The sequence below is a fragment of the Calonectris borealis genome, chromosome 35 (genome assembly GCF_964195595.1).
Source record: "Calonectris borealis chromosome 35, bCalBor7.hap1.2, whole genome shotgun sequence".
Lineage (NCBI taxonomy): Eukaryota > Metazoa > Chordata > Aves > Procellariiformes > Procellariidae > Calonectris > Calonectris borealis.
Genome location: NC_134346.1, coordinates 118,369 through 145,820, shown reverse-complemented (window position 1 = coordinate 145,820; position 27,452 = coordinate 118,369). Strand labels below are relative to the sequence as shown.

Sequence of the window (27,452 nt, the reverse complement as noted above, 5' to 3'; positions counted from 1 at the left end):
GGGGGTCCCTGAGGTATTTTGGGGATCCCTGAGGGGTTTTGGGGGTGTCCGGGGGGGTCCCTGAGGTATTTCGGGGGTCCCTGAGGGGTTTTGGGGGGGTCCGGGGGGGTCCTTGAGGTATTTCGGGGGTCCCTGAGGGGTTTTGGGGGGGTCCGGGGGGGTCCTTGAGGCATTTTGGGGCTCCCTGAGGGGTTTGGGGGCTCCCTGAGAGGTTTTGAGGGTCTCTGAGGGGTTTTGGGGGTGTCTGGGGGAGGTCTCTGAGGTATTTCGGCGGTCCCTGAGGAGTTTTGGGGGGTCCCTGAGGGGTTTGGGGGGCTCCCTGAGAGGTTTTGGGGGGTCCCTGAGGGGTCTGGGGGCTCCCTGAGGGGTTTTGGCGGGAACCGGCGGTCGGCGGGGGGGGGGGGAAGCGGAACCCGGGCGTTCGCACGGCGAGGGGGCGTGGCCTCACCCTGATTGGTCCGTTGAGCGGCGAAGCGCGGTGCACGCCGGGAGTTGTAGTCCGGAAGTCGCCCCTCCTTCCCCCGTCCGCCTTCCGTTCCCGTCAAGCACCGCGGCGGCTCCGAGGCCTGGGTCCCCTCCCGCACCCTTGGGTGCCCCCCCCCCGCACCCTTGGGTGCCCCCCCGGACCCCTGGGTGCCCCCTCCCACCCCTGGGTCCCACCATGACCTTGTTTCACTTCGGGAATTGCTTCGCTCTCGCTTATTTCCCCTATTTCATCACCTACAAGTGCAGCGGCCTGTGAGTGGGGAGGCGGGGGGGGGGAACTGGGAGCACTGGGAGGGAGTGGGAGGGGGACTGGGAGCAGTGGGAGTGACTGGAAGGGGTGTGGGGGCCACTGGGAGGGACTGGGAGGGGGACTGGGAGGGACTGGGAGGAGGTGTGGGGGGCGCTGGGAGGGAGTGGGACGGGGACTGGGAGCAGTGGGGGGGACTGGGAGGGGGTTTGGGGGGCACTGGGAGGGAATGGGAAGGGGGCTGGGAGGGGGTGTGGGGGGCACTGGGAGGGAGTAGGAGGGGGACTGGGAGGGGGTGTGGGGGGCACTGGGAGGGAGTGGGAGGGGGACTGGGAGCAGTGGGAGTGACTGGAAGGGACTGGGAGGGGGTGTGGGGGGCACTGGGAGGGAGTGGGAGGGGGACTGGGAGCAGTGGGAGTGACTGGAAGGGACTGGGAGGGGGTGTGGGGGGCACTGGGAGGGAGTGGGAGGGGGACTGGGAGCAGTGGGAGTGACTGGAAGGGACTGGGAGGGGGTGTGGGGGGCACTGGGAGGGAGTGGGAGGGGGACTGGGAGCAGTGGGAGTGACTGGAAGGGACTGGGAGGGGGTGTGGGGGGCACTGGGAGGGAGTGGCAGGGAGTGGGAGGGGGACTGGGAGCAGTGGGAGTGGCTGGAAGGGACTGGGAGGGGGTGTGGGGGCACTGGGAGGGGATTGGGAGAGAGTGGGAGCAGGGCTGGGAGTGCTGGGGGGTTACTGGGAGATACTGGGAGAGACTGGGAGATACTGGGAGGGGGTCTGGGGCTTACTATGAAGGCCAGGGGGGTTACTGGGAAGGTTGGGGGGGTTACTAGGGGATACTGGGAGTAACTGGGAGCACTGGTCGCAGGTCGGAGTACAGCGCTTTCTGGCGATGTGTCCAGGCGGGAGCCACCTACGTACTGGTGCAACTGGGAAAGGTGGGGCCGGACACTGGGGTCCCCTATAGGGAGGGTTTGGGGGGTCCTGAGTCCCCTATAGGGGGGGTTTGGGGGGTCCTGAGTCCCCTATGGGGGGGGTTGGGGGGTCCTGAGTCCCCTATAGGGGGAGTTGGGGGGTCCTGCGTCCCCTATAGGGGGGTTTGGGGGGTCCTGCGTCCCCTATAGGGGGGGATTGGGGGGTTCTAGGTCCCCTATAGGGGGGGGTTGGGGGGTCCTGAGTCCCCTATAGGGGGGTTGGGGGGTTCTAGGTCCCCTATAGGGGGGTGTTGGGGGGTCCTGAGTCCCCTATAGGGGGGGTTGGGGGGTTCTAGGTCCCCTATAGGGAGGGGTTGGGGGGTCCTGCGTCCCCTATAGGGGGAGTTGGGGGGTCCTGGGTCTCCTATAGGAGGGGTTGGGGGGGGTCCTGAGTCCCCTATAGGGGGAGTTGGGGGGGTCCCAAACACCTATGTCCCCTATAGGGGGGTCCCGGACACCTTGGTCCCCTATGGGGGGGTGGTCCTGGATGCCTGAGTCCCCTATGGGGAGGTTTGGGGGGGTCTTGGGTCCCCTATGGGGGAGGTTGGGGGGGGTCCCAGATACCTGGGTCCCCTATGGGGAGGTTTGGGGGGGTCCTGGGTCCCCTGTGGGGGGGATTGGGGGGGTCCCGGACACCTGGGTCCCCTATAGGGGGGTCCTGGACACCTTGATCCCCTATGGGGAGGTTTGGGGGGGTCCTGAGTCCCCTATGGGGGGGGTTGGGGGGTCCCAGACACCTGGGTCCCCTATGGGGAGGTTTGGGGGGGGTCCTGGGTCCACTTTGGGGGGGGTTGGGGGGGTCCTGGGGGGTTGGGGCGGGTCCTGGATCCCCTATGGGGGGGGTCCCAGACACCTGGGTCCCCTATGGGGAGGTTTGGGGGGGTCCTGAGTCCCCTATGGGGGGGGTTGGGGGGGTCCCAGATACCTTGATCCCCTATGGGGGGGGTTGAGACGTCCTGGGGGGGTTGGGGGGGGTCCTGGGTCCCCTATGGGGGGGGTTGGGGGGGTCCTGGGGTGTTGGGGGGGGTCCTGGATCCCCTATGGGGGGTCCCGGACACCTGGGTCCCCTATAGGGGGGGTCCCTGACTCCTGGGTGCCCCCCCCCCCCCCAGATGCTGTTTTTGGCCACCTTCTTCCCCACCTGGGAGGGGCCGTCGGGGGGGTACGACCTGGTGGGGGTGAGTCTGGGGGAGGGGCGGGGGGTGGGGGGCACCCATGGGTGCCCGATGGGGGGGGGGGGGGGGGGGAGGGGGGAGGAGCCAAGAGTGTGGCCTGAGGTGGGGGGGAGGGGATGGGGGGGGACCCGGGGGTGCCCCAATGGGGGGGGGGGGATGACCCCTCCGAGGGGGCTGTGGGGGTGACACCCCCACCCTGTCTCCCCCCATGTGTCCCCCCCCGTGTCCCCCCTTTGTCCCCCTGTTTCCACCTGTGTCCTCCATGTCCCCCCGTGTCCCCCCCATGTCCCCAATGTCCCCCCGTCACCCCATGACCCCCCATGTCCCCAATGTCCCCCCACATCCCTAATGTCCCCCATGCCTCCCATGTCCCCAATGTCCCCATGTCCCCAATGTCCCCCCATGACCCCCCCATGTCCCCATGTCCTGCATGTCCCTAATGTCCCCGTGTCCCCCTTGTCCGCCCATGTCCCCCCCATGTCCCCCTTGTCCCCCCATGTCCCCCCATGTCACCCATGTCTCCATGTCCCCAATGTCCCCGTGTCCCCCCACGTTCCCATGCCCCCCCACATGCCCAATGTCCCCAATGTCCCCCATGCCCCCATGTCCCCCCAATGTCCCCCCATGTCCCCATGTCCCCCCAATGTCCCCAATGTCCCCCCATGTCCCCATATCCCCCCACATCCCCAATGTCCCCCAATGTCCCCAATGTCCCCCATGTCCCCAATGTCCCCCCATGTCCCCATATCCCCAATGTCCCCCCATATCCCCAATGTCCCCCCAATGTCCCCAATGTCCCCCATGTCCCCCCACATCCCCCATGTCCCCCATGTCCCCAATGTCCCCCCATGTCCCCCCAATGTCCCCCATGTCCCCATATCCCCCCACATCCCCAATGTCCCCCCAATGTCCCCCCATGTCCCCATATCCCCAATGTCCCCCCATATCCCCAATGTCCCCCCAATATCCCCCATGTCCCCAGTGTCCCCCATGTCCCCATGTCCCCCATGTCCCCAATGTCCCCCCATGTCCCCCCATGTCCCCCCACATCCCCCATGTCCCCAATGTCCCCCCATGTCCCCATGTCCCCCCATGTCCCCCCACATCCCCCCACATCCCCAATGTCCCCCAATGTCCTCAATGTCCCCCCATGTCCCCCCACGTCCCCCATGTCCTCAATGTCCCCAATGTCCCCAATGTCCCCCCATGTCCCCATATCCCCCCACATCCCCAATGTCCCCCCAATGTCCCCCATGTCCCCTCAATGTCCCCAATGTCCCCCCATGTCTCCATGTCCCCCCATGTCCCCCCACATCCCCCATGTCCCCCCATGTCCCCCATGTCCCCAATGTCCCCCCACGTCCCCCATGTCCTCAATGTCCCCAATGTCCCCCCATGTCCCCCCCATGTCCCCCCACGTCCACAATGTCCCCCATGTCCCCATGTCCCCCCAATGTCCCCCATGTCCCCCCATGTCCCCCCATGTCCCCCCACATCCCCAATGTCCCCCCAATGTCCCCAATGTCCCCCCACGTCCCCCATGTCCCCAATGTCCCCCATGCCCCCCCATGTCCCCCCACATCCCCCATGTCCCCCCAATGTCCCCCATGTCCCCCCAATGTCCCCAACGTCCCCATGTCCCCCCCCCCCAGGAGTTCCTGCGGGCGACGGTGGACGCGGCCGATCTGGGGGGGCTGCAGCTGGCGCTGGGCCGGGGGGGGGGGCGGGGGGAGCTCCGCATCCTGGTGGCCGCCCTGGGCTGGGCCAGCGCTGAGCTCCTCACCTCCCGGTGAGCTATAGGGGGCTATAGGGGATCTATAGGGTGGAGGGGAGGGGGTCTATGGGGGCTGGGGGGGGGGAGGGTCTATGGGGGCTGGGGGGGGGGTTTGTGGGGGCTTTTGGGGGACTACGGGGGGTTATAGAAGCTGGCGGGGGGGGTGCTATGAAAACTATAGGGGATCTATAGGGGTTGGGGGGATCTATAGAGGGCTATGGTATTTGGAGAGGCTTATGGAGCTATAAGAGGGTTATGGGGCGTGGGGGGGGGGCTATAGGAGACTTATGAGGGCTGGGGGGAACCTATAGGAGATCTTTAGGGGGTTATGGGGGTTCCTGGGGGGGGGGGGGCGCTGTGGGTTTTGGAGGGCACTCCAGAAGGGATTGGGGGAGGGCTATAGGGGTTATGGGGGGCTATATGGAAGCTATAGGGGCTGGGGGTGGCTATAGCAGCTGGGGAGAGACCTATAGGGACTATAGGGGCCTGTGTTTGTGGGGGGGGGCTCTGGGCCCCTCTTGAGGCTATAGGAGCCTTCAGAAGCGCGTAGGGTAGGGTGATGAGGGGGTCCTATAGGAGCCTATAGGACGCTGGGGGGGCAATGGGGGGGCTTTGGGGACCTATAGAGACCTTTAGGACCCTGATGGAGCGGTCATGGGGGGGACTCTGGGTACCTATAGGGGCTGGGAGAGATCTACAGGAGCTGGGGGAGATCTATAGGGACTGGGGGGGGAAATCTATAGGACCCCGGGTGCCGGGGTCCCCCCTAATGGGATGCCGGGGTCTATAGGTGCGTCCCGCTATGGGTGGGGGCGCGGGGGGTGGAGTTCGACTGGCGCCACTTGCAGATGGGACTGGACTCCAACATCAGCCTGGTGAGGGGGGGGCAACTGGGGGGACTGGGAGGACTGGAGGGGTGACTGGGAGGACTAGATGGAGAAACTGGGGGGATTGGGGGGGGCAACTGGGGGGACTGGGAGGAGTAGGGGGGCGACTGGAAGGAGTGGGGGGGCAAGTGGGATGGACCGGGAGGAGTGGGGGGGCAACTGGGGTGGACTGGGAGAACTGGATGGAGAAACTGGGGACCGGGAGGGGCAACTGGGGGGACTGGGAGGAGTAGGGGGGCGACTGGGAGGAGTGGGGGGGCAACTGGGACGGACTGGGAGGAGTGGGGAGGCAACTGGGGGCAACTGGGGGGGCAACTGGGGGGACTGGGAGGAGTAGGGGGGCGACTGGGAGGAGTGGGGGGGCAACTGGGATGGACTGGGAGGAGTGAGGGAGCAACTAGGGTGGACTGGGAGGAGTGGGGGGGCAACTGGGGGCAACTGGGGGGACTGGGAGGAGTAGGGGGGCGACTAGGAGGAGTGGGGGGGCAACTGGGATGGATTGGGAGGAGTGAGGGGGCAACTGGGGTGGAGTGGGAGGAGGGGGGGAGTGGGGGGGGGGACTGGGGGGACTGGGAGGAGTAGGGGGGCCACTGAGAAGAGTCAGGGGGCAACTGGGATGGACTGGGAGGAGTGAGGGGGCGACTGGGGTGGACTGGGAGAACTGGGGGGGGCGACTGGGATGGACTGGGAGGAGTGAGGGGGCGACTGGGGTGGACTGGGAGAACTGGGGGGGGTGACTGGGAGGACAACTGGGGGTGCGACTGGGAGGACGACTGGGGGGATAATTGGGAGGTGAAATGGGGGGGTTATTGCCCTGGGGGGGGGGGGGCAACTGGGGGAACTGGGGGGGCTAATTGGGGGCCGTTATTGCCCGGGGGGGGGGTGCTCTTCCCCGGGGGGGGTCGTTACCCCCCCCGAACCCCCTTTTTGCCCCCCCAGGTGCGTCACGTGGCGGCGGCGGCGCTGCTCTGGGCTTCGGGGCGTCACGACCTGCCCCCCCGCCTGCGCCTGCCCCTGGGGGGGCTGCTGGCCGCCGCCGCCTACGAGGGCTTCCTCACCGGGTAGGCGGGGCTTACGGGTGGGCGGGGCTTCACCAGGGGGCGGGGTTTCCTCATAGGGGCGGGGCCCCCCATGCCCACCCCTGGGGGGGGGCTGCTGGCTGCTGCTGCCTAGGAGGGCTTCCTCAATGGGTGGGCGGGGCTTAGTGGTGGGCGGGGCTTCACAAGGGGCGGGGCTTCCCTGTGGGGGTGGGGCTAGGGGCGGGGCCCCCCATGCCCGCCCCTGGGGGGGGGCTGCTGGCTGCTGCTGCCTATGAGGGCTTCCTCAATGGGTGGGCGGGGCTTAGTGGTGGGCGGGGCTGCACAAGGGGCGGAGCTTCCCTGTGGGGGTGGGGCTAGGGGCGGGGCCCCCCATGCCCACCCGGGGGGGGGGCTGCTGGCTGCTGCTGCCTACCAAGGCTTCCTCAATGGGTAGGCGGGGCTTAGTGGTGGGCGGGGCTTCACAAAGGGCGGGGCTTCCTCGTGGGGGTGGGGCTAGGGGAGCTGGGGCTTTCGCCTTGGGGGGGGGGCTGCTGCCTAGAACTTCTTACTAGGTAGGCGTGGCTTCACGAGGGGGCGTGGCGTTCACAAGGGGTGTGGCTTCACAAGGGGTGGGGCTTCAAAGGGGCGGGGCTTCAAACAGGTGGGGCTTTGGGAGGGCAGCTGCTGCCTAGGAGGGCTTCTTACTAGGTAGGCGGGGCTTTGCAAGGAGGCGGGGCTTTCAAGGGGCGGGGCTTTCAAGGGGAGGGGCTTAATGCAGGGGGCGGTGCTCTAGAGGCTGCCCCGGGGGAGGGGGGCTGGTCCTGTGTAGGAGGGCTTCCTTACTGGGTGGGGCTTCATCGGAGGGGGCGTGGCTTAGGGGGATAAGGGCGGGGTTTAATTGGGGCGGGGCCTAATTGGGGGCAGGGTTCTTAGCAGGTGCTAGGAGGACTTTGGCTGCATGGGCGGGGCTTCCTCGCTGAGTGGGCGGGACTAAGGGAGCAGTTGTTCCCCAGTGGGTGGGCGGGGCTTATGCTGAGAGGGGCGGGGCCTCCATGGAGAGGCGGGGCTCCCCACAGGGCCAAGACATTGAGGGGGGGAGAAGGTGTAGGGGCGGGGCTTGAAGACGGGGGGTGTGGCCTGCTGTTGACTTGGGGGTGGCTCCAGGCGGCTCGGGGGCGTGGCCTGCCAGAGGGAGGGCGTGGCTTGCGGTGTGGGCGTGGCTTAGAAGTCCACACCCGTGTAGAGCCTTAGTGGGGACAACTGAGGACTGGGGGGGGGGCGGGGCTCCCGGGGGGGCGTGGTGCCGGTAGTGGGCGTTCCCCCTCTGACGCCCCGCCCTCTTCCCCACAGGTGGGCGGGGCAAGCGCTGGGACTCGGCCCCTGGGGGGCTCTGGGGCTGCGGGCGCTGGGGGCGGCGGCCTTGGGGCTGGGGGCCCTGAGGCTCCTCGTCCCCCTCCTGCCCCCCCCCTAAATTAAAGGCACCTATAGAGGCTGTGAGAGCTTTATTGCACCCAGGTGTCCGGGGGGGGGGCACCCAGACATTTGGGGGGGATCCAGGTGTTGGGGGGGCACCCAAGTGTTTGGGGGGCACCCAGGTGTTTGGGGGGGATCCGGGTGTTTGGGGGGATCCAGGTGTTGGGGGGGCACCCAGGTGTTTGGGGGGACCCAAGTGTTTGGGGGGATCCGGGTGTTTGGGGGGGCACCCAGGTGTTTGGGGGGGACCCAGGTGTTTAGGGGGGATCCAGGTGTTTGGGGAGATCCAGATGTTGGGGGGGACCCAGGTCTTTGGGGGGGACCCAGGTGTTTGGGGGGATCCGGGTGTTTGGGGGGATCCAGGTGTTGGGGGGGCACCCAGGTGTTTGGGGGGGATCCAGGTGTTTGGGGGGGACCCAGGTCTTTGGGGGGGACCCAGGTGTTGGGGGGGATGGAGGTGTTTGGGGGGCACCCAGGCATTCGGGAGGGGGTCCCAGGTGTGTGGGAGGACTCAAGGTGTTGGGGGGGGGACCCAGGCATTCAGGGGGGATCCAGGTGTTTGGGGGGGACCCTGGGGTTTGGGGGGGATCCAGGTGTTTGGGGGGACCCTGGGGTTTGGGGGGGATCCAGGCGTCTGGGAGGAGACCGAGGTGTTTGGGGGGGGGTCCAGGTGTTGGGGGGACACAGGCATTCAAGGGGGGGGGGGACTGAGGTGTTTGGGGGGGTCCAAGTGTTGGGGGGACCCAGGCATTTAAGGGGGGGGGACTGAGGTGTTTGGGGGGGGGTCCAGGTGTTGGGGGGACCCAGGTGTTGAGGGGGACCCAGGCATTCGCAGGGGGGACGCAGGTATTGGGAGGGGAGGGACCCAGGCATTCAGGGGGGGATCCAGGTATTTGGGGGGGGGGACCCAGGCATTCGGGGGGAACCCTCAGATATTTGGGGGGGGTCCCAGATATTTGGGGGGGTCCCAGATGTTTGGGGGGGACCCAGGCATCCAGGGCAGCACCTCCATCTCAGTAGTAGAGCTCTCGGTCCCACCAACCTGGGGGGGGGGGGGGGGGGAAGACAAAGAGGGGTGAGGATGGGGGGGGGGGACCCCAGCATCTGGGGGGGGGGGGTGGAACCCCAGGATTCGGGGCCGGTTACTCACTTCCCGGGTGTCTCCTCACTCCCAATTTTCGGATCTCGTCGTAGACGAGGATGAGGAGGCCGAAGGGCATCGGCACAAACCACCACTGGAACCTGGGAGATTGGGGGGGGGGGGGGGGGAGGGGACAAAGACGTGGTCAGGGGACCCCGGTTCCTGGTGGGGGGGGACCCGGGTGTCCGGGAAGGGGGTCAGGAGGGGGACCCAGCCATTTGGGGGGGACCCAGGTGTCCTTGAAGGGGACCCAGGTGTCCCGGAGGGGTCCCAGGTGTCTGGGGGGGTCCCAGGTGTCCGAGAAGGGGGGTCAGGAGGGGGACCCAGGCACCCAGGAGGGGACCCAGGTGTCTGGGGTGGGGGGAACCCAGTGTCTGGGGGGGACCCAGGTGTCTCTGGGGGGGACCCCCAGGTGTCTGGGAAGGGGGTCAGGAGGGGGACCCAGCCATTTGGGGGGGACCCAGGTGTCCAGGAGGGGGTCCCAGGTGTCCAGGGGGGGTCCCAGGTGTCTGGGGGGGTCCCAGGTGTCCGGGAAGGGGGTCAGGAGGGGGACCCAGGCACCCAGGAGGGGACCCAGGTGTCTGGGGGGGGGTCCCAGGTGTCTGGGGGGGACCCAGGTGTCCCAGGGGGGGACCCCTAGGTGTCCGGGAAGGGGGTCGGGAGGGGGACCCAGCCATTTGGGGGGGACCCAGGTGTTTTTGGGGGGGACCCAAGTGTCCTTGAAGGGGACCCAGGTGTCTGGGGGGGGGTCCCAGGTGTCTGGGGGGGGACCCAGGTGTCCCAGGGGGGGACCCCCAGGTGTCTGGGAAGGGGGTCAGGAGGGGGACCCAGCCATTTGGGGGGGACCCAGGTGTCCAGGAGGGGGACCCAGGCACCCAGGAGGGGACCCAGGTGTCTGGGGGGGGGTCCCAGGTGTCTGGGGGGGGACCCAGGTGTCCCAGGGGGGGACCCCCAGGTGTCTGGGAAGGGGGTCAGGAGGGGGACCCAGCCATTTGGGGGGGACCCAGGTGTCCAGGGGGGGTCCCAGCCATTTGGGGGGGACCCAGGTGTCTGTGGGGGGGACCCAAGTGTCCTTGAAGGGGACCCAGGTGTCTGGGGGGGGGTCCCAGGTGTCTGGGGGGGACCCAGGTGTCCCAGTGGGGGACCCCCAGGTGTCTGGGAAGGGGGTCAGGAGGGGGACCCAGCCATTTAGGGGGGACCTAGGTGTCCAGGAGGGGGTCCCAGGTGTCCAGGGGGGGTCCCAGTCATTTGGGGGGGACCCAGGTGTCCTTGAAGGGGACCCAGGTGTCCTTGAAGGGGACCCAGGTGTTGGGGGGGGGGACACACCAAGGTGTCCGGGAAAGGGGTCAGGAGGGGGACCCAGCCATTTTGGGGGGACCCAGGTGTCCTTGAAGGGGTCCCAGGTGTCCGGGGGGGAACCCAGGCATCTGGGGGGGGGCACCCAGGATTTTGGGGGGGCACCCGGGTGTCGGGGCCCACCGGATGGGCATGAAGTTGAAGACGTTGGGCATCCCGGGGCAGTAACAGAGGAAGCAGCCGATGGACACCTGGAAGACGATGGCGATCACCAGGATCCGGTTCCTGCCGGGAGACGGGCCCCTATAGCACCCCGTAGGCACCTATAGCAACCTATGGGCTGCTATAGCGTTCCATTGGCACCCCACAGGCGCCTATAGCACCCCACAGGCGCCTATAGCACCGCACAGGCACCTATAGCACCTCAAAGGCTCCTGTAGCACCTCGCAGGCTCCTATAGCAGCCCATAGGCAACTATAGTGCAGCACAGGCTCCTATAGCAGAGATCCTGTGACCCGTATACCCCCATAGGCACCGGGGGCAGGTATATACATACATGGGCACCAGAAGAGGCCCCATAGTCCCCTATAGTCCTGATAGGTGGCAACAGAGACCCTATAACCCTTATAGACCCCATAGGCACTAGAAGAACCCCTATAGGCCCCATAGGCACTGGAAGAACCCCTATAGACCCCATAGGCACTGGAAGAGCTCCTATAACCCTCATAGCCCCCAGAAGAACCCCTATAGCCCCCATAGGTACTGGCAGAACTCCATAGGCACCGGCAGAGCCCCATAGGCACCGGCAGAACCTTTAACGCCCGTATCACCCCATAGGCACCGGCAGAGTCCCTATAGCACCCATAGGCACCAGAAGAGCCCATTAGCCCCCAGAAGAGCCCCTATAGCCCCCATAGGTACCGGCAGAGCCCCATAGCCCCTGTAGAACCCATAGGCACCGGCAGAACCTTTATTGCCCCTATCACCCCATAGGCACCGGCAAAGCCCCTATAGCACCCATAGGCACCAGAAGAGCCCCTATAGCCCCCATAGGTACCGGCAAAGCCCCCCCCTCCATAGTCACTGGAAGAAGCCCCATTGGCACCAGCAGAGTCCCATCACCCCTTTGCCCCCCGTAGGCACTTGAAGAGCCCCTATAGCCACCGGAACCCCTATAGCCTCCCCCCCTATAGCCCCTATAGGCACCGGAAGAGCCCCTATAGCCCCCATAGGTACCGGCAAAGCCCCACCCGCCCCAGTCACTGGAAGAAGCCCCATTGGCACCAGCAGAGTCCCATCACCCCTTTGCCCCCCGTAGGCACTTGAAGAGCCCCTATAGCCACCGGAACCCCTATAGCCTCCCCCCCTATAGCACCCATAGGCACCAGAAGAGCCCATTAGCCCCCAGAAGAACCCCTATAGCCCCCATAGGTACCGGCAGAGCCCCATAGCCCCTGTAGACCCCATAGGCACCAGCAGAACCTTTATCGCCCCTATCACCCCATAGGCACCGGCAAAGCCCTATAGCACCCAATAGGCACCAGAAGAGCCCCTATAGCCCCATAGGTACCGGCAAAGCCCCCCCCCCCCCAGTCACTGGAAGAAGCCCCATTGGCACCAGCAGAGTCCCATCACCCCTTTGCCCCCGTAGGCACTTGAAGAGCCCCTATAGCCACCGGAACCCCTATAGCCTCCCCCCCTATAGCACCCATAGGCACCAGAAGAGCCCCTATAGCCCCCATAGGTACCGGCAAAGCCCCCCCCCCCCAGTCACTGGAAGAAGCCCCATTGGTACCAGCAGAGTCCCATCACCCCTTTGCCCCCCGTAGGCACTTGAAGAGCCCCTATAGCCACCGGAACCCCTACAGCCTCCCCCCCTATAGCCCCTATAGGCACCGGAAGAGGCCCTATAGCCCCCATAGGTACCGGCAGAGCCCCCCCCCCCCCCTCCCCATAGTCACTGGAAGAAGCCCCACTGGCACCAGCAGAGTCCCATCACCCTTTTGCCCCCCGTAGGCACTTGAAGAGCCCCTATAGCCACCGGAACCCCTATAGCCTCCCCCCCTATAGCCCCTATAGGCACCGGAAGAGGCCCTATAGCCCCCATAGGTACCGGCAGAGCCCCCCCCCCCCCCCCCCTAGTCACTGGAAGAAGCCCCATTGGTACCAGCAGAGTCCCATCACCCCTTTGCCCCCCGTAGGCACTTGAAGAGCCCCTATAGCCACCGGAACCCCTATAGCCTTTCCCTCTATAGCCCCTATAGGCACCGGAAGAGCCCCTATAGCCCCCATAGGTACCGGCAAAGCCCCCCCCCATAATCACTGGAAGAAGCCCCATTGGCACCAGCAGAGTCCCATCACCCTTTTGCCCCCCGTAGGCACTTGAAGAGCCCCTATAGCCACCGGAACCCCTATAGCCTCCCCCCCATAGCACCCATAGGCACCAGAAGAGCCCCTATAGCCCCCATAGGTACCGGCAGAGCCCCCCCCCCCCCCCCCATATTAGTCACTGGAAGAAGCCCCATTGGCACCAGCAGAGTCCCATCACCCCTTTGCCCCCCGTAGGCACTTGAAGAGCCCCTATAGCCACCGGAACCCCTATAGCCTTTCCCCCTATAGCCCCTATAGGCACCGGAAGAGGCCCTGCTGGAAGAGGGAGAGGCGGCGGGTCTTGCGGATGAGGACGTCGGCGATCTGGCACATCTCGATGCTGATGAAGAAGACGGTGTAGCAGGTGTACTGCTGGTAGCGGCGCTGCTCGAAGGTCTACGGGCGACGTATAGGTCAGGGAGGCGGGGCGGGCCGTATAGGGACCTATAGGGGTCTCTAGGACCTGGACGTACCCATTGTTGGCCGTAACTGTCCTGCAGTTCTTGCTCGTGGGTGTCCTCCCACCGCGGGCGCAAGCCCAAGCAGAGGAGAGGCCACCAACCCTCCTGCGCCATGGCCACGAAGTAGTCGGTGAAGCCGGCGAAGGATTGGATGGCACCTACGGGGGGGGGGTGGGGTTAGTTCGGGGACCCAAGTGTCCCGGCACCCAGGGACCCAAGGATCAAGGGACCTGGGTGGCCAAGAACCCAGGTGGTCAAGTGGCCAGGGATCCAGGAACCCAGACATCTGGGTGGCCAGGGACCAAGGTGACCAGGTGGCCCAGGACCTAGGTGGCCAGGGACCAAGGTGACCAGGTGGCCAAGGACCTAGGTGGCCAGGGACCCAGGTGGCCAGAGACCAAGGTGACCAGGTGGCCCAGGACCTAGGTGGCCAGGGACCAAGATGACCAGGTGGCCCAGGTCCTAGGTGGCCAGAGACCAAGGTGACCAGGTGGCCAAGGATCTAGGTGGCCAGGGACTCAGATGTCCAGGGACCTGGGTGGCCAATAACCCAGGTGGTCAAGTGGCCAGGGATCCAGGAACCCAGACATCTGGGTGGCCAGGAACCAAGGTGACCAGGTGGCCAAGGACCAAGGTGACCAGGGACCCAGGTGACCAGGTGGCCAGAGACCAAGGTGACCAGGTGGCCCAGGATCTAGGTGGCCAGGGACCCAGGTGACCAGGTGGCCAGGGACTCAGATGTCCAGGGACCTGGGGACCTGGGTGGCCAAGAACCCAGGTGGCCAAGTGGCCAGGGACCCAGGAACCCAGACATCTGGGTGGCCAGGAACTGAGGTGACCAAGTGACCAAGGATCTAGGTGGCCAGGGACCCAGGTGACCAGGTGGCCAAGGACCTAGGTGGCCAGGGACCAAGGTGACCAGGTGGCCCAGGACCAAGGTGACCAGGTGGCCAAGGATCTAGGTGGCCAGGGACCCAGGTGACCAGGTGGCCAGGGACTCAGATGTCCAGGGACCTGGGGACCTGGGTGGCCAAGAACCCAGGTGGCCAAGTGGCCAGGGACCCAGGAACCCAGACATCTGGGTGGCCAGGAACCGAGGTGACCAAGTGACCAAGGACCTAGGTGGCCAGGGACCAAGGTGACCAGGTGGCCAAGGACCTAGGTGGCCAGGGACCCAGGTGACCAGGTGGCCAAGGATCTAGGTGGCCAGGGACCAAGGTGACCAGGTGACCCAGGACCTAAGTGGCCAAGGACTCGGATGTCCAGGGACCTGGAGACCCAGGCATCCGGGTGGCCAGGGACCACGGAACCCAGGTGCCTGGGGACTCAGGTGTCCAGGGACCCATGGAGCTGTGGACCCAAGCACCCATGGACCCAGGTGTCCCGGCACCCAGGGACCCAAGGACCAAGGAACCCAGGTGTCTGAGGACCCAGACGTCCAGGAATCTGGGTGGCCAGGGACCCAGGTGTCTGGGCACCTGGGCCACCCCAACACCTAGACCCCCCCACCCACCCACCCAAGGTGGACCCCGGTCCGTACCAATCTGGAAGTAGGAATAAGCCGCCAAAGGTTCGTTGACCAATCGGTCGCGTCGAGGATTGCGGGGTTTCAGGTGCATGATGTCACTCTCCGCCCTCTCATAGGCCAAGGAGACCGAGGGGAACTGTGGACCCAGACATCTGGGTGAGGGACCCAGGTGCCCCTGGGGGACCCCGACATCTGGTTGGGGGACCCCTGGTATCTGGGTGGCGGACCCAACCCTTGGGGTGAAGGACCCAAGCGTCTGGGTGAAGGACCCAAGCGTCTGGGTGGAGGACCAAGGTGTCAGGGTGAAGAACCAAGGTGTCCGGGTGAGGGACCCCAGTGTCCGGGTGAGGCACCCAGATGCCTGGATGAAGAACCCCAACATCTGCGTGAAGAACCCCAACGTCCATATGAAGAACCCTGGTTCCTCGTTGAGGAACCTCAACGACCAGTTGATGGACTGGGTGAAGGACCCAAGTGTCTGGGTGGAGGACCCAGGTGTCCGGGTGAGGAACCCCAATGTCCGGGTGAGGCACCCAGATGCCTGGATGAAGAACCCCAACATCTGGGTGAAGAACCCCAACGTCCGTATGAAGAACCCTGGTTCCTGGGTGAGGAACCTCAACGACCACTTGATGGACCTCCATCATCTGGGTGCGGGGGTGACCTACGCGTCCGGGCAGGGGTAACCCAGATGTCCGGGTACTCACGATGTCCGTGCAGAGCTCGATGAAGAGGATGGTGATGCAACCCAAGGGCAGGGGGACGCTGGCCGTGATGTAGATGAGGTAGGGAGTCAACTCGGGGATGTTCTTGGTCAAGGTGTAGGCGATGGACTTCTTCAGGTTGTCAAAGATCAAGCGGCCTGGGAAAGACGGAGACAGCGTCACCAGGGTGGTGGCACCTCGTGTCACCTGTCCCCGGTGTCCCCAGCCCCACCTTGCTCCACGCCGGTGACAATGGAGGCGAAGTTGTCATCGAGGAGGATCATGTCGGCCGCGTTCTTGGCGGCGTCAGAGCCGGCGATGCCCATGGCCACCCCGATGTCGGCCTTCTTCAGCGCCGGGGAGTCGTTCACCCCGTCCCCCGTCACCGCCACGATGGCACCCTGGGGACATGGGAACCAGAGGAATGGGGACAGGGACCATCACCATCCCCACCATGATGGCACCTTGGGGACACGGGGACCAGAAGGATGGGGACAGGGACCATCAGCATCCCCACCATGATGCCACCTTGGGGACATCACCAGCCCCACCATGATGGCACCTTGGGGACGTCACCATCCCCACCATGATGGCACCTTGGGGACACGGGGACCAGGACGGGGACAGGGACCATCAGCATCCCCACCATGATGGCACCTTGGGGACATGGGGACCAGAGAAATGGGGACAGGGACCATCACCATCCCGCCCATGATGGCACCTTGGGGACATGGGGACCAGAAGGACGGGGACAGGGACCACCACCATCCCCACCATGATGGCATCCCGAGGCCATGGATGCTGTCCCCAAGGCCACCCAATGTCCCCTCCCCACCTGGACTGGCAGTGGCTTTGAGTTGTGCCCGTGTCCCCAGTGTCCCCAGTGTCCCCAGTGTCCCCCACGTCCCCAATGTCCCCTCAGTGTCCCCAATGTCCCCACCAGCCGTTGACAACTCTCCACGATGACAAGTTTCTGTTGCGGTGACGTCCGGGCGAAGACCATCTCAGGGTGGGCGCGTAGAAGACCTTCCAGAGCCCCCGGTGTCATGGCCGCCAGCTCCGCCCCTGTCACCACCCGCGCCCGCGCCTGCCTGGGGACGGGGGACACGACATGGGACACCTGGGTCCCCCCGCACCCTGGACACCTGGGTCCACCCCCCCCTGCTCCCCATCTCCGTGGAGCTGGATCACCCTAAGACGTTGTGGTCCCCACCGTGGTCCATCTGGGTGCCAAGGTCACCTCCACCCAGGTGCCAAGGTCACCTTCACCCGGACGCCTGGGTCCCCTCCCGGCCACCTGGGTCCCCCCACCCGGCCACTTGGGTCTCACCTGGGGTCCACCCGTTCAAGGGGAACGCGTAGACGAGCTGCCACCTCCTCGGGGGTCTCGCTGCCCTCTGAGATGATGCCAACGGCCGCCGCGATGGCCTTGGCCGTGATGGGGTGGTCTCCGGTCACCATGATGACCTGGGGATAAGGGGACATGGGGACATCGGTGGCCACCTGTGGTTCTGATGGTTTCTCATGGTCTCTTGTGGTCCCCCACGTCCCCTCATGTCCCTTCAAGTTCTTGATGTCCCCCCATCCTCATGTCCCTCATGTCCCCGGGTCCACCCCATGTCCCCAAATCCCTCCATGTCCTTGATGTCCCCCATCTCTATGTCCCTCCCTGTCCCCATGTCCCTCCATGTCCTTCCATGTTCTTGATGTCCCCCATCCCCATGTCCCCTCCCCATCTCCATGTCCCCACGTTCCCCCATGTCCTTCCATGTTCTCGATGTCCCCCATCCCCATGTCCCCTCCCCATCTCCATGTCCCCACGTTCCCCCAAGTCCTTCCATGTTCTCGATGTCCCCCATCCCCATGTCCCCTCCCCATCTCCATGTCCCCACGTTCCCCCAAGTCCTTCCATGTTCTTGATGTCCCCCATCCCCATGTCCCCCCAACTCCAGGTTCCCCCATGTCCTTCCATGTTCTTGATGTCCCCCATCCCCATGTCCCCCCCCAACTCCATGTCCCCATGTCCCCCCATGTCCTTCCATGTTCTTGATGTCCCCCATCCCCATGTCCCCCCCAATTCCATGTTCCCCCATGTCCTTCCATGTTCTTGATGTCCCCCATCCCCATGTCCCCCCCCAACTCCATGTCCCCATGTCCCCCCATGTCCTTCCATGTTCTTGATGTCCCCCCATCCCCATGTCCCTCCTAGTCCCCGTGTCCTCCATGTCTCCATGGCCCTGCCATGTCCCCATGTCCTTCCATATTCTTGATGTCCCTCCATCCCCATGTCCCTCCACGTCCTCCTTGTCCCCATGTCCCCTACCCTGATACCAGCCGTACGACACTTGAGCACGGCCTGGGGGACGGTGGCCCTGGGTGGGTCGATCATGGACACCAGCCCGGCGAAGCAGAGTCCCACGGCCACCTCCGGCAGCTCCTCGGGGTCCGTCCCCGCCGCCACCGTCCCCGCCGGCAGCCAGCGGGCGCAGAACCCTTGGGAGGGACGAGGCAGGGACGTGAGGGGACACTGGGTGACGTTGGGACCCGTGTGCATGGGGGTGTTGCGTGTGCCGCTCCCCTGCATGTCCCCATGTCCCTTCCATGTCCCTCCATGTTCTCATGTCCCCCATCTTTCCATGATGTCCCCCCATCCCCATGTCCCCACGATGTCCCCCCATCCCCACCTCCCCACGATGTCCCCCCATCCCCACCTCCCCATGATGTCCCCCCATTCCCACGTCCCCACGATATCCCCGCATCCCCACCTCCCCACCTCCCCATGATGTCCCCCCATCCCCACGTTCCCACGATGTCCCCCCATCCCCACCTCCCCATGATGTCCCCCCATCCCCACCTCCCCACTGCCCCATGATGTCCCCCCATCCCCACGTCCCCACGATATCCCCGCATCCCCACCTCCCCATGATGTCCCCCCATCCCCACCTCCCCATGATGTCCCCCCATCCCCACGTCCCCACGATGTCCCCCCATCCCCACCTCCCCACCTCCCCATGATGTTCCCCCATCCCCACCTCCCCATGATCTCCCCCCATCCCCACCTCCCCATGACGTCCCCCATCCCCACGTCCCCCCCACATCCCCCCATCCCCCACCCCACTCACCCAACACCCTCTCCCCACGCCCCCCCAGCTCGGCGTAGGCCCCCTCGAAGGCCTCCCGCCATTGGGCGTCCAGGGCCAGCTCCTGTCCCTTCAGCAGCACCGTGCTGCACCGTTCCAGCACCCGCTCGGGGGCACCTTTCAACACCAGGAGTTGCCGTTCTCCCGCCTCGTGGACCGACAGCTGTCGAGGAACTCGGATGCCTGGGTGCCCCCCAGGTGCCTGGGTGCCCCCCAGGTACCTGGGTCCCCCCCCACAAGAAGCTTGGGTCCATCCTAGACACTTGGGTGCTTCTCAATAGCCTAGGGGCCCTCCAGATGCCTGGTCCACCTCAGATGCTTGGGTTCCTCCTGGACGTCTGGGTCCTCCTCGGGTGCCTGGGTCCCCCCTCTGGACACCTGGGTCCCCCTTAGACCTTTGGGTCCCCCCCTGGATGCCTGGGTTCCCCCCTGGACATCTAGGTGCCCCTTAGACCCTTGGGTGCCTCCTGAAGACCAAAGTTCCTCCTGAACATCTGGGTCCTTCCTGAACATCTGGATCCCCCTGGACGCCAGGGTTCCTCCTGGACACCTTGGTCCCCCCAAATGCTTGGGACCCCCCCGGATGTCTGGGTCCCCCCCCCGGACGCCTGGGTCCCCCTCTGGACATCTGGGTCCCCCTTAGACCCTTGGGTGCCTCCTGAAGACCAAAGTTCCTCCTGAACATCTGGATCCCCCTGGACGCCAGGGTTCCTCCTGGACACCTTGGTCCCCCCAAATGCTTGGGACCCCCCCTGGACACCTGGGTCCCCTTTCTGGACCCCTGGGACCCCCCCTGGGTTCCCCCACCTGGAACTTGTTGGTGGAGTTGAAGGGCAGCTCGGCCACTTTGGGGAACCGTCCCCGCGCCTCCGCCACCGACCCCACCGTCACCTCCGCGAACTTCAGCAGCGCCGTCTCCGAAGCGTCGCCGATGACCTCACGCTGCGGGGGCGGGGCTTAAGCAGGTGGGCCCGTATCATCCTATATAGGACCCCTATAGGGGTGGTCCTGGCCCCTATATGCCTCTCCAGGACCTCTATAGGGCCCCTATGGGGGTCCCTGTATTGCCCTCCCAGACCCGTATAGGGTTTAAGCGGGTGGGGCTCGGGGGGGGGGCCACATCACCCCCTATAGGACCCCTATAGAGGAGGTCCTGGCCCCTATAAGCCTCTCTAAGCCCTATATAGGGCCCCTATAGAGGTCCGCGTATTGCCCTCCCAGCCCCATATCGGGCTTTTATAGGGCTCCTATATGACATTTCCAGCCCCATATAGCGCTCCTACGAGCATCCCGGTCCCTATACACCCCTCCCGGCCCCATATAATGCCCCTACGGGTGTCCTGGGCCTTATACGCCCCTCCCAGCTCTACGTTGGGCCCCTATACACCCCCCTCACCCCCATATAGGGCCCCTATGGGGGTCCCTGTATGCCCCTCCCAGCCCCATATTGTGCCCCTCTGGGGGTTCTGGCCCCCTATACACCCTTCCTAGCCCCATATGATGCCCCTATAGGAGTCCTGGTCCCTATACAATTCTCCCAATCCCATATAAAGCCTCATATAGGTCCCTACATGCCCCTCCCAGCGCCATAAAGGGTCCCTATGTGCCCCTCCCGGCCTCCTACGAGTTCCCTATACGCCCCTCCCAGCCCCATATAGGGCCCCTATAGGGCCTGTGGCCCCATACGCGTCCCACCTTGGCCACGGGGATGTTGTCTTGTCCCGGCTTGAACTGGGCCCTGTTGCAGAGGGTGACGACGCGGCTCAGCATGGTCCACGTCTCCGACGATTGGTCGAAGCTCTGACCTGGGTGGTGGGACATAGGGGGTGACGTCGGGGGGAACCCAAGAGGTGGGGGGGCGGAGGCGGAAGAAGGGTGGACCCAGGCAACCGACTCACCCGATTGGTCCTCGGTAGTGTCGGCCGTATGGATCTGGTTGTCGAACCAGAGATGTGCCACCGTCATCCGGTTTTGGGTGAGGGTCCCCGTCTTGTCGGAGCAGATGACCGAGGTGGAACCCAACGTCTCCACCGCTTCCAGGTTCTTCACCACGCAGTTCTTCCGCGCCAGACGTTTCGCCGTCAGCGAGAGGCAAACCTAGGGCCGGAGAAGTTCCTCAGCACCCTGGGGAGCTCTGGGAGCCCTACGGCACCCGTGGGATCCTTGGGGACATCTCGGAGCTGGTGCGGTGGCCTTGGAGCCACGGGGACCTCCAGGAAAGGAGTCGATGCCCGTGGACCCGTAGGGACAACCAGAAGCCGTGTCGCGTTCTTGGGTTGCGTTGGCCTCGTGGATCCTTTGTGAGCCTCGTGAAGACCCTCAAGGACCTCGTAGCACCCGTGCTTTGTGATGGACCCATGGGGACCTCCCGGAGCTCCCGTGGTGGCCTTGGAGCCATGGGGACCTCCAGGAAGGCGTTTGATGCCCGTAGACCCGTAGGGACCATCGGGCCCCGTGCGGACCCCCTGGGTGGCGTTGGACCCACGGGTCCCATCCAAACCCCAAAGAAGACCCCCACAGCACCCACGGTTTGTGATGGGACCCAAGACCTCCAAGCCCCGTGATGCCCCAAGTCCTACCGTGACGGTGGCCAGCAGCCCCTCGGGGACGTAGGCCACGACGATGGCCATGAAGAAGACCATAGCCCGGAGGAAGGGGTAGCCGATGACCATGGCCACCACGAAGAAGGTGGCGCCGAAGAAGATGGCGAGGCCGGCGATGATGTCGACAAAATGCTCGATCTCGATGGCGATGGGCGTCTTCTCGTTCTCCACCCCCGAGGCCAAGCTGGCGATGCGCCCGATGATGGTCCGGTCACCCGTGTTGATCACCAACCCCATGGCCGTCCCTAGGGGACCCAAGGATCCGGGTGGATTAGAAGACCCACGCGACCGGGTGGGACCCGGGTGTCCGGGTGGGACGCACCTTCTAGGCACATGGTGGAGAAGAAGGCGATGTTACGGGTCTCCAAGGGCGAATCGTGGGTGCACTCGGGTGACCGCGTCTGAGGCTCCGACTCTCCCGTCAACGACGAGTTGTCCACCTGGAGGTGGCGGTGGGAGGACGCGACTCAGCTCGGCGGGGGGAACCCAGGTATCCGGGACACACCCCACCCCACCCCACCGGACCCGGGTGTCCACGCCCACCTTGCAACCCTGAGCCGAGATGATACGGATGTCCGCAGGAACTCGATCTCCTCCTTTGATCTCCACCAAGTCACCGACCACCAGCTCGTTGGCGTTGATCTGCAGCTTGTCTCCTTCTCGGATCACCGTGGCTTGCTGGAGGTGACAGCGGAACCCAGGTGTCCGGGGTGGGCACCCAGACGTCCAGGTGGGCACCCAGATGTCTGGGTAGGGAAGGGACCCGGAGATCCGGGTGATCCCACCTGAGGAACGAGGTTCTTGAAGCTGGCAATGATGTTGGTGCTCTTGAACTCTTGGTAGTAGCCGAAGCAACCGGTGACCACGACGACGGCGATGAGGGCGATGGCGAGGTACAGCTGAGGGTGGTGGGGACAGGATCAGGCCCCCGGGGTGGGGACCCGGGCGCCCAAGTACCCCCATCCCAGGGCACCCAGGTGTCCTTGTCCTCCAGAGAGTCCCAGGCACCTAGTTCCTCCCCCAGAGCCCCCCAGGTTGCCCATTCCCGAGGGTCCCTGGCTTCCAGGTGCCCCCCTGGGATGGACCCAGATGTCCCCCAAGATGGACCCAGGCGTTCCCCAGCCCAGGTGGACCCAGATGTTCCCAGGCATTCCTCAACCCATGGACACATGCAACCCTCTAAGATGGACCCAGACGTTCTCCAGATAGACCCAGATGTCCTCCCCAAGATGGACCCAGACGTTCTCCAGATAGACCCAGGTGTCCTCCCCAAGATGGACCCAGACGTTCTCCAGATAGACCCCGGTGTCCTCCCCAAGATGGACCCAGACGTTCTCCAGATAGACCCAGGTGTCCTCCCCAAGATGGACCCAGACGTTCTCCAGATAGACCCAGGTGTCCTCCCCAAGATGGACCCAGACGTTCTCCAGATAGACCCAGGTGTCCTCCCCAAGATGGACCCAGACGTTCTCCAGATAGACCCAGGTGTCCTCCCCAAGATGGACCCAGACGTTCTCCAAGTAGACCCAGGTGTCCTCCCCAAGATGGACCCAGACGTTCTCCAGATAGACCCAGACGTTCTCCAGGTAGACCCAGGTGTCCTCCCCAAGATGGACCCAGACGTTCTCCAGATAGACCCAGACGTTCTCCAGGTAGACCCAGGTGTCCTCCCCAAGATGGATCCAGGCTCTCCTCAGCCCAGGGACCCAGATGTCCCCCCCAGATGGACCCAAATGTCCCCCAAGATGGACCCAGGCATTCCCCAACTGGATGGACCCCGGTGTTCCTCAACCCATGGACTCATTCATCCCCCTAAAAGGAATGCAGATCTTCTCCCAGATGAACCCAGATGTTCTCCAGCCCAAGTGGACCCAGGCATCCCCTCACAGATGGACCCAGACCTTCCCCCAGATGGACCCAGGTGTTCTTCAACCGACGAACCCACGAGTGTCCCCTCCACAGATGAACCCAGACGTTCCCCCAGATGGACCCAGGCGTTCCTCAACCCAGGAACCCCCGTGTGTCCCCTCCCCAGATGAACCCAGACGTCCCTCCCCAAGATAGACCCAGACGTCCCCCCAAGATGGACCCAGATGTCCCCCCCAAGATGGACCCAGGCGTCCGGCGTACGTTGTCGGAGCTGCCGCGGTCACCTTCCCCCTCCTGCACGCCGTAGGCGATGAGGCAAATGGCCGCCGCCACCCACATCAGACACTGGAGACCCCCGGCCAACTGTCGCCCAAACTTGACGCATTCGGGGGTCCCCCGAGGGGGGCGGAGCTCGTTGGGGCCGTCCCGCAGGAGCCGCTCGGCTGCCACCGCCTCCACCAGGCCCTGCCGGGGTCAAGTGGGGTCATGGGGGTCAAGTGGGGTCAATGGGGTCAAGTGGGGTCAACAGGGTTTGTGGGGGTCATGGAGTGGGGTGGGGTCAATGGGGTCAATGGGGGTGGTGGGGTCAACAGGTTTGGATGGGGTCAAGGGGGACGATGAGGTCAACGGGTTGATGGGGTCACGGAGTTGAGTGGGGTCAATGGGGTCAATGGGGTTGGTGGGGTCAACAGGTTTGGATGGGGTCAACAGGTTTGGATGGGGTCAACGGGGTCGATGAGGTCAACAGGTTGATGGGGTCATGGAGTTGAGTGGGGTCAACGGGGTCAATGGGGTTGGTGGGGTCAACAGGTTTGGATGGGGTCAACAGGTTGATGGGGTCATGGAGTTGAGTGGGGTCAACGGGGTCAATGGGGTCAACGGGGTTTGTGGGGGTCATGGAGTGGAGTGGAGTGGGGTCGATGGGGTCAATGGGGTTGGTGGGGTCGATGAGGTCAACAGGTTGATGGGGGTCATGGAGTTGAGTGGGGTTCATGGGGTCAATGAGGTTGGTGGGGTCAAAAGGTTTGGACAGGGTCAACGGGGTCAATGAGGTCAACAGGTTGATGGGGGTCATGGAGTTGAGTGAGGTCAATGGGGTCAATGGGGTTGGTGGGGTCAAGAAGTTTGGATGGGGTCATGGAGTTGAGTGGGGTCAATGGAGTCAATGGGGTTGGTGGAGGTCAGCGGGGTCGTTGGGGGGGTCATGGGGGTCAACAGGGTCAATGAGGTTGATTGGGGGGGACTGGTAGGGTCATGGGGTCAATGGGGTGGGTGGAGGTCAGTGGGGTTGGGGGTCAGAGGGTCATGGTGCTGGGAGCTGGCGGGGGTTGGGATTGGCCAGGGTCAGAGGTCAGGGGTCACCCACCTTGGTGATGCTGGTGCTGTACTTGACCTCCAGATCGTTCACGTCGAGCTTGTGGTCATCCTGGGGGCACCGGCCTCAGCACTGGCCCCTGACCCTCCCAGTGCCTCCCAGTACAACCCAGTGCCCTCTCTGCCCCTCCCAGTGCCCTATTGACCTTCCCAGTCCCCTTCTTGACCCCTGTTGACCTCCCAATTCTCCCCATTGACCCTCCCAGTCCCTCCCCGTGCTCCATTGACCTTCGTTGATCTCCCCGTGCCCACGTTGACCTCCCGGTCCCTCCCAGTTCCCCCCACTGACTGTCCCAGTTGCCTCCATTGACCCTTGACGAACCCCCACTCCCCCAGTTGACCTTCCAGTGCCCCGTGGTGACCCCCTGTCCCCCCCAGTCCCCCTTCTTGACCACCCAGTCCCTCCCAGTCCCCCCAGTTGACCTCCCAGTCTTCCCGACCCCCCCAGTTGATCTCCCCATCCCCCCAGTTGACCTCCCAATCTTCCCCATTGACCTCCCAGTCCCCCCAGTTGACCTCCCATTGACCCCCAATCCCTCCCAGTGGCCCCCACCGACGCCCAGTCCCTCCTAGTCCCCTTTGTTGACCTCCCACTCTTCCCCATTGCCCCTCCCAGTCCCTCCCAGTTCCCCCCGTACCACATCCATCTCCTTCTTCATGTCTTCCAGCTTCTCCTGCTTGCGGCGGCCACGCCCCTTCGCCGCCGAGGGCGGGGCCTTGCCCCGTGGCCCCAACTCGTAGCTCTCCTGGGGACAGAGGTCAGAGGTCAAGGGTCGTCTGGGGGTGGGTCCCTCCGTCCATCCCTCTGTCCATCCGTCCTTCTGTCCATCCCTCCACCCCTCTGTCCGTCCCCCCCTCCCCCATCCCATCTCCTTCACCTCGTGCCACCTTCTCGCTGTCCGTGTGTCCGTCCGTCCCTCCCTCCATCCTTCTGTCCATCCCTCCTCCCATCCCTCCGTCCGTCCGTCTGTCCATCCCTCCCTCCCTCCGTCCTTCTGCCCATCCCTTCATCCCTCCGTCCATCCTTCTGTCCATCCTTCCTCCCTCCACCCTTCTGTCCGTCCCTGCCTTCGTCCATCCGTCTGTCCATCCCTCCCTCCGTCCTTCTGTCCATTCCTCCCTCTCCCCCGTCCTTCTGTCCATCCTTCCATCCCACCATCCCTCCGTCCATCCTTCCATCCCTCCCTCCGTCCAACCTTCTGTCCATCCCTCCATTCCTCTCTCCATCCGTCTGTCCGTCCCTCCATCCCTCCGTCCATCCTTCCATCCCACCATCCCTCCATCCATCCCTACGTCCTTCTGTCCATCCCTCCAACCCTCCTTCCATCCCTCTGTCCATCCTTCTGTCCATCCCTCCATCCCTATCTCCATCCTCCCATCCCTTCCTCCCTCTGTCCTTCTGTCCATCCCTCCATCCCCCCGTCCTTCTGTCCATCCTTCCATCCCACCATCCCTCCCTCCGTCCATCTGTCCATCCTTTCATCCCTCCAACCCTCCTTCCCCCCCTCTGTCCATCCCTCCTTCCCTCTGTTCTTTTGTCCATCCCTCCATCCCTCCGTCCTTCTGTCCGTCCTTCCATCCCTCCGTCCCTCCATCCCTACGTCCATCCTTCCATCCCTCCAACCCTCCTTCCACCCCTCTGTCCATCTCTCCATTCTTCTGTCCATCCCTCCATCTCTCTGTCCTTCTGTCCATCCCTCCATCCCTCCGTCCGTCCTTCCATCCCACCATCCCTCCATCCCTCCTTCCAACCCACCATCCCACCATCCCTCCATCCCTCCTTCCATCCCACCATCCCACCATCCCTCCGTCCATCCGTCCGTCCTTCCATCCCACCATCCCTCCGTCCCTCCGTCCATCCGTCCATCCTTCCATCCCACCATCCCTCCTTCTCTACGTCCATCCTTCCATACCTCCAACCCTCCTTCCACCTCTCTGTCCATCTCTCCATTCTTCTGTCCATCCCTCCATCTCTCTGTCCTTCTGTCCATCCCTCCATCCCTCCGTCCGTCCTTCCATCCCACCATCCCTCCATCCCTCCTTCCATCCCACCATCCCTCCTTCCATCCCACCATCCCACCATCCCTCCGTCCATCCTTCCATCCTTCCATCCCACCATCCCTCCTTCTCTACGTCCATCCTTCCATCTCTCCACCCTTCTGTCCATCCCTCCATCCCTCCAACCCTCCTTCCACCTCTCTGTCCATCTCTCCATTCTTGTCCATCCCTCCATCCCTCTGTCCTTCTGTCCATCCCTCCGTCCCTCCGTCCATCCGTCCGTCCTTCCATCCCACCATCCCTCCTTCTCTACGTCCATCCTTCCATCTCTCCACCCTTCTGTCCATCCCTCCACCCCTCCGTCCTTCTGTCCATCCCTCCCTCCGTCCATCCCTCTGTCCATCCTTCCATCCCACCATCCATCCCTACCTCCATCCCTCCATCTTCCCACCTCTCTCCCCCCGCCCCCCTCACCTCCTTCCCCATGGCAGCTCCCAGTGCCTCCCAGTGCCTCCCAGTCCCTTCCCCACCTCCCCTTATATCCCCCGGGGGAACCGCCCCAAGGTGACCTCGCCCGGACGCCTCCTGCCTGGGGGGAGGGGACGGTGGGTCCCTTTTTTTTTTTTGGGGGGGGGGGAGGAATTAGGACAACCAAGGGGGTTTTGGGGGGTGGGGTTACCCGGATGCCTGGGTCCCCCCCAAACCCCTGGGACCCCCCAAACCCCTGGGTGACCTGGGGGGCAGGAGGGTGGGCACCCCAACGCCTGGGTCCTCCCCCCCCACCCCCAGGTCCGCGCCGCCCTCGGGCCGCCCTTGATGTTGTTCCCCTCCCCCCCCCATCCCCCCCCCCCTTATCACGTTCTGGCTTATCAAGTGTGGGGGAGGGGAGGCCCCAGACGCCTGGGTCCCCTTTTGCCGCTCATTAATGATTAAT

General features: G+C 64.6%; 2 protein-coding genes across 3 annotated transcripts; one reads left to right on the top strand and one right to left on the bottom strand.

Moving 5' to 3' along the window:
- Window positions 1-503: 503 nt before the first annotated feature.
- On the top strand, window positions 504-8,048 carry TMEM147 (transmembrane protein 147). Of its 2 annotated transcripts, XM_075134967.1 has the most exons (7): window positions 504-738; window positions 1,601-1,670; window positions 2,819-2,884; window positions 4,534-4,670; window positions 5,446-5,530; window positions 6,482-6,603; window positions 7,912-8,048. In XM_075134967.1, the coding sequence occupies exons 1-7, from the start codon at window positions 662-664 to the stop codon at window positions 8,030-8,032; spliced, it is 678 nt and encodes a 225-aa protein (XP_074991068.1). In that variant the 5' UTR covers window positions 504-661; the 3' UTR covers window positions 8,033-8,048. The 2 variants fall into 2 exon arrangements, with proteins under 2 accessions (XP_074991068.1, XP_074991067.1); XM_075134966.1 differs by lacking the exon at window positions 2,819-2,884 and having other exon boundaries at window positions 546-738.
- Window positions 8,049-9,047: 999 nt separating this feature from the next.
- Window positions 9,048-27,010, bottom strand: ATP4A (ATPase H+/K+ transporting subunit alpha). The gene is made up of 23 exons (XM_075134961.1): window positions 26,993-27,010; window positions 25,159-25,266; window positions 24,513-24,572; window positions 23,408-23,611; window positions 22,063-22,176; window positions 21,821-21,955; window positions 21,600-21,717; window positions 21,254-21,522; window positions 20,573-20,771; window positions 20,370-20,479; window positions 19,482-19,616; window positions 18,657-18,837; window positions 17,858-18,027; window positions 16,865-17,001; window positions 16,475-16,625; window positions 15,767-15,935; window positions 15,538-15,692; window positions 14,843-14,966; window positions 13,315-13,460; window positions 13,104-13,237; window positions 10,655-10,756; window positions 9,185-9,276; window positions 9,048-9,076 (listed from the first exon to the last, which is right to left on the bottom strand). The coding sequence occupies exons 1-23, from the start codon at window positions 27,002-27,004 to the stop codon at window positions 9,048-9,050; spliced, it is 3,054 nt and encodes a 1,017-aa protein (XP_074991062.1). The 5' UTR covers window positions 27,005-27,010.
- Between the last annotated feature and the right edge of the window lie 442 nt (window positions 27,011-27,452).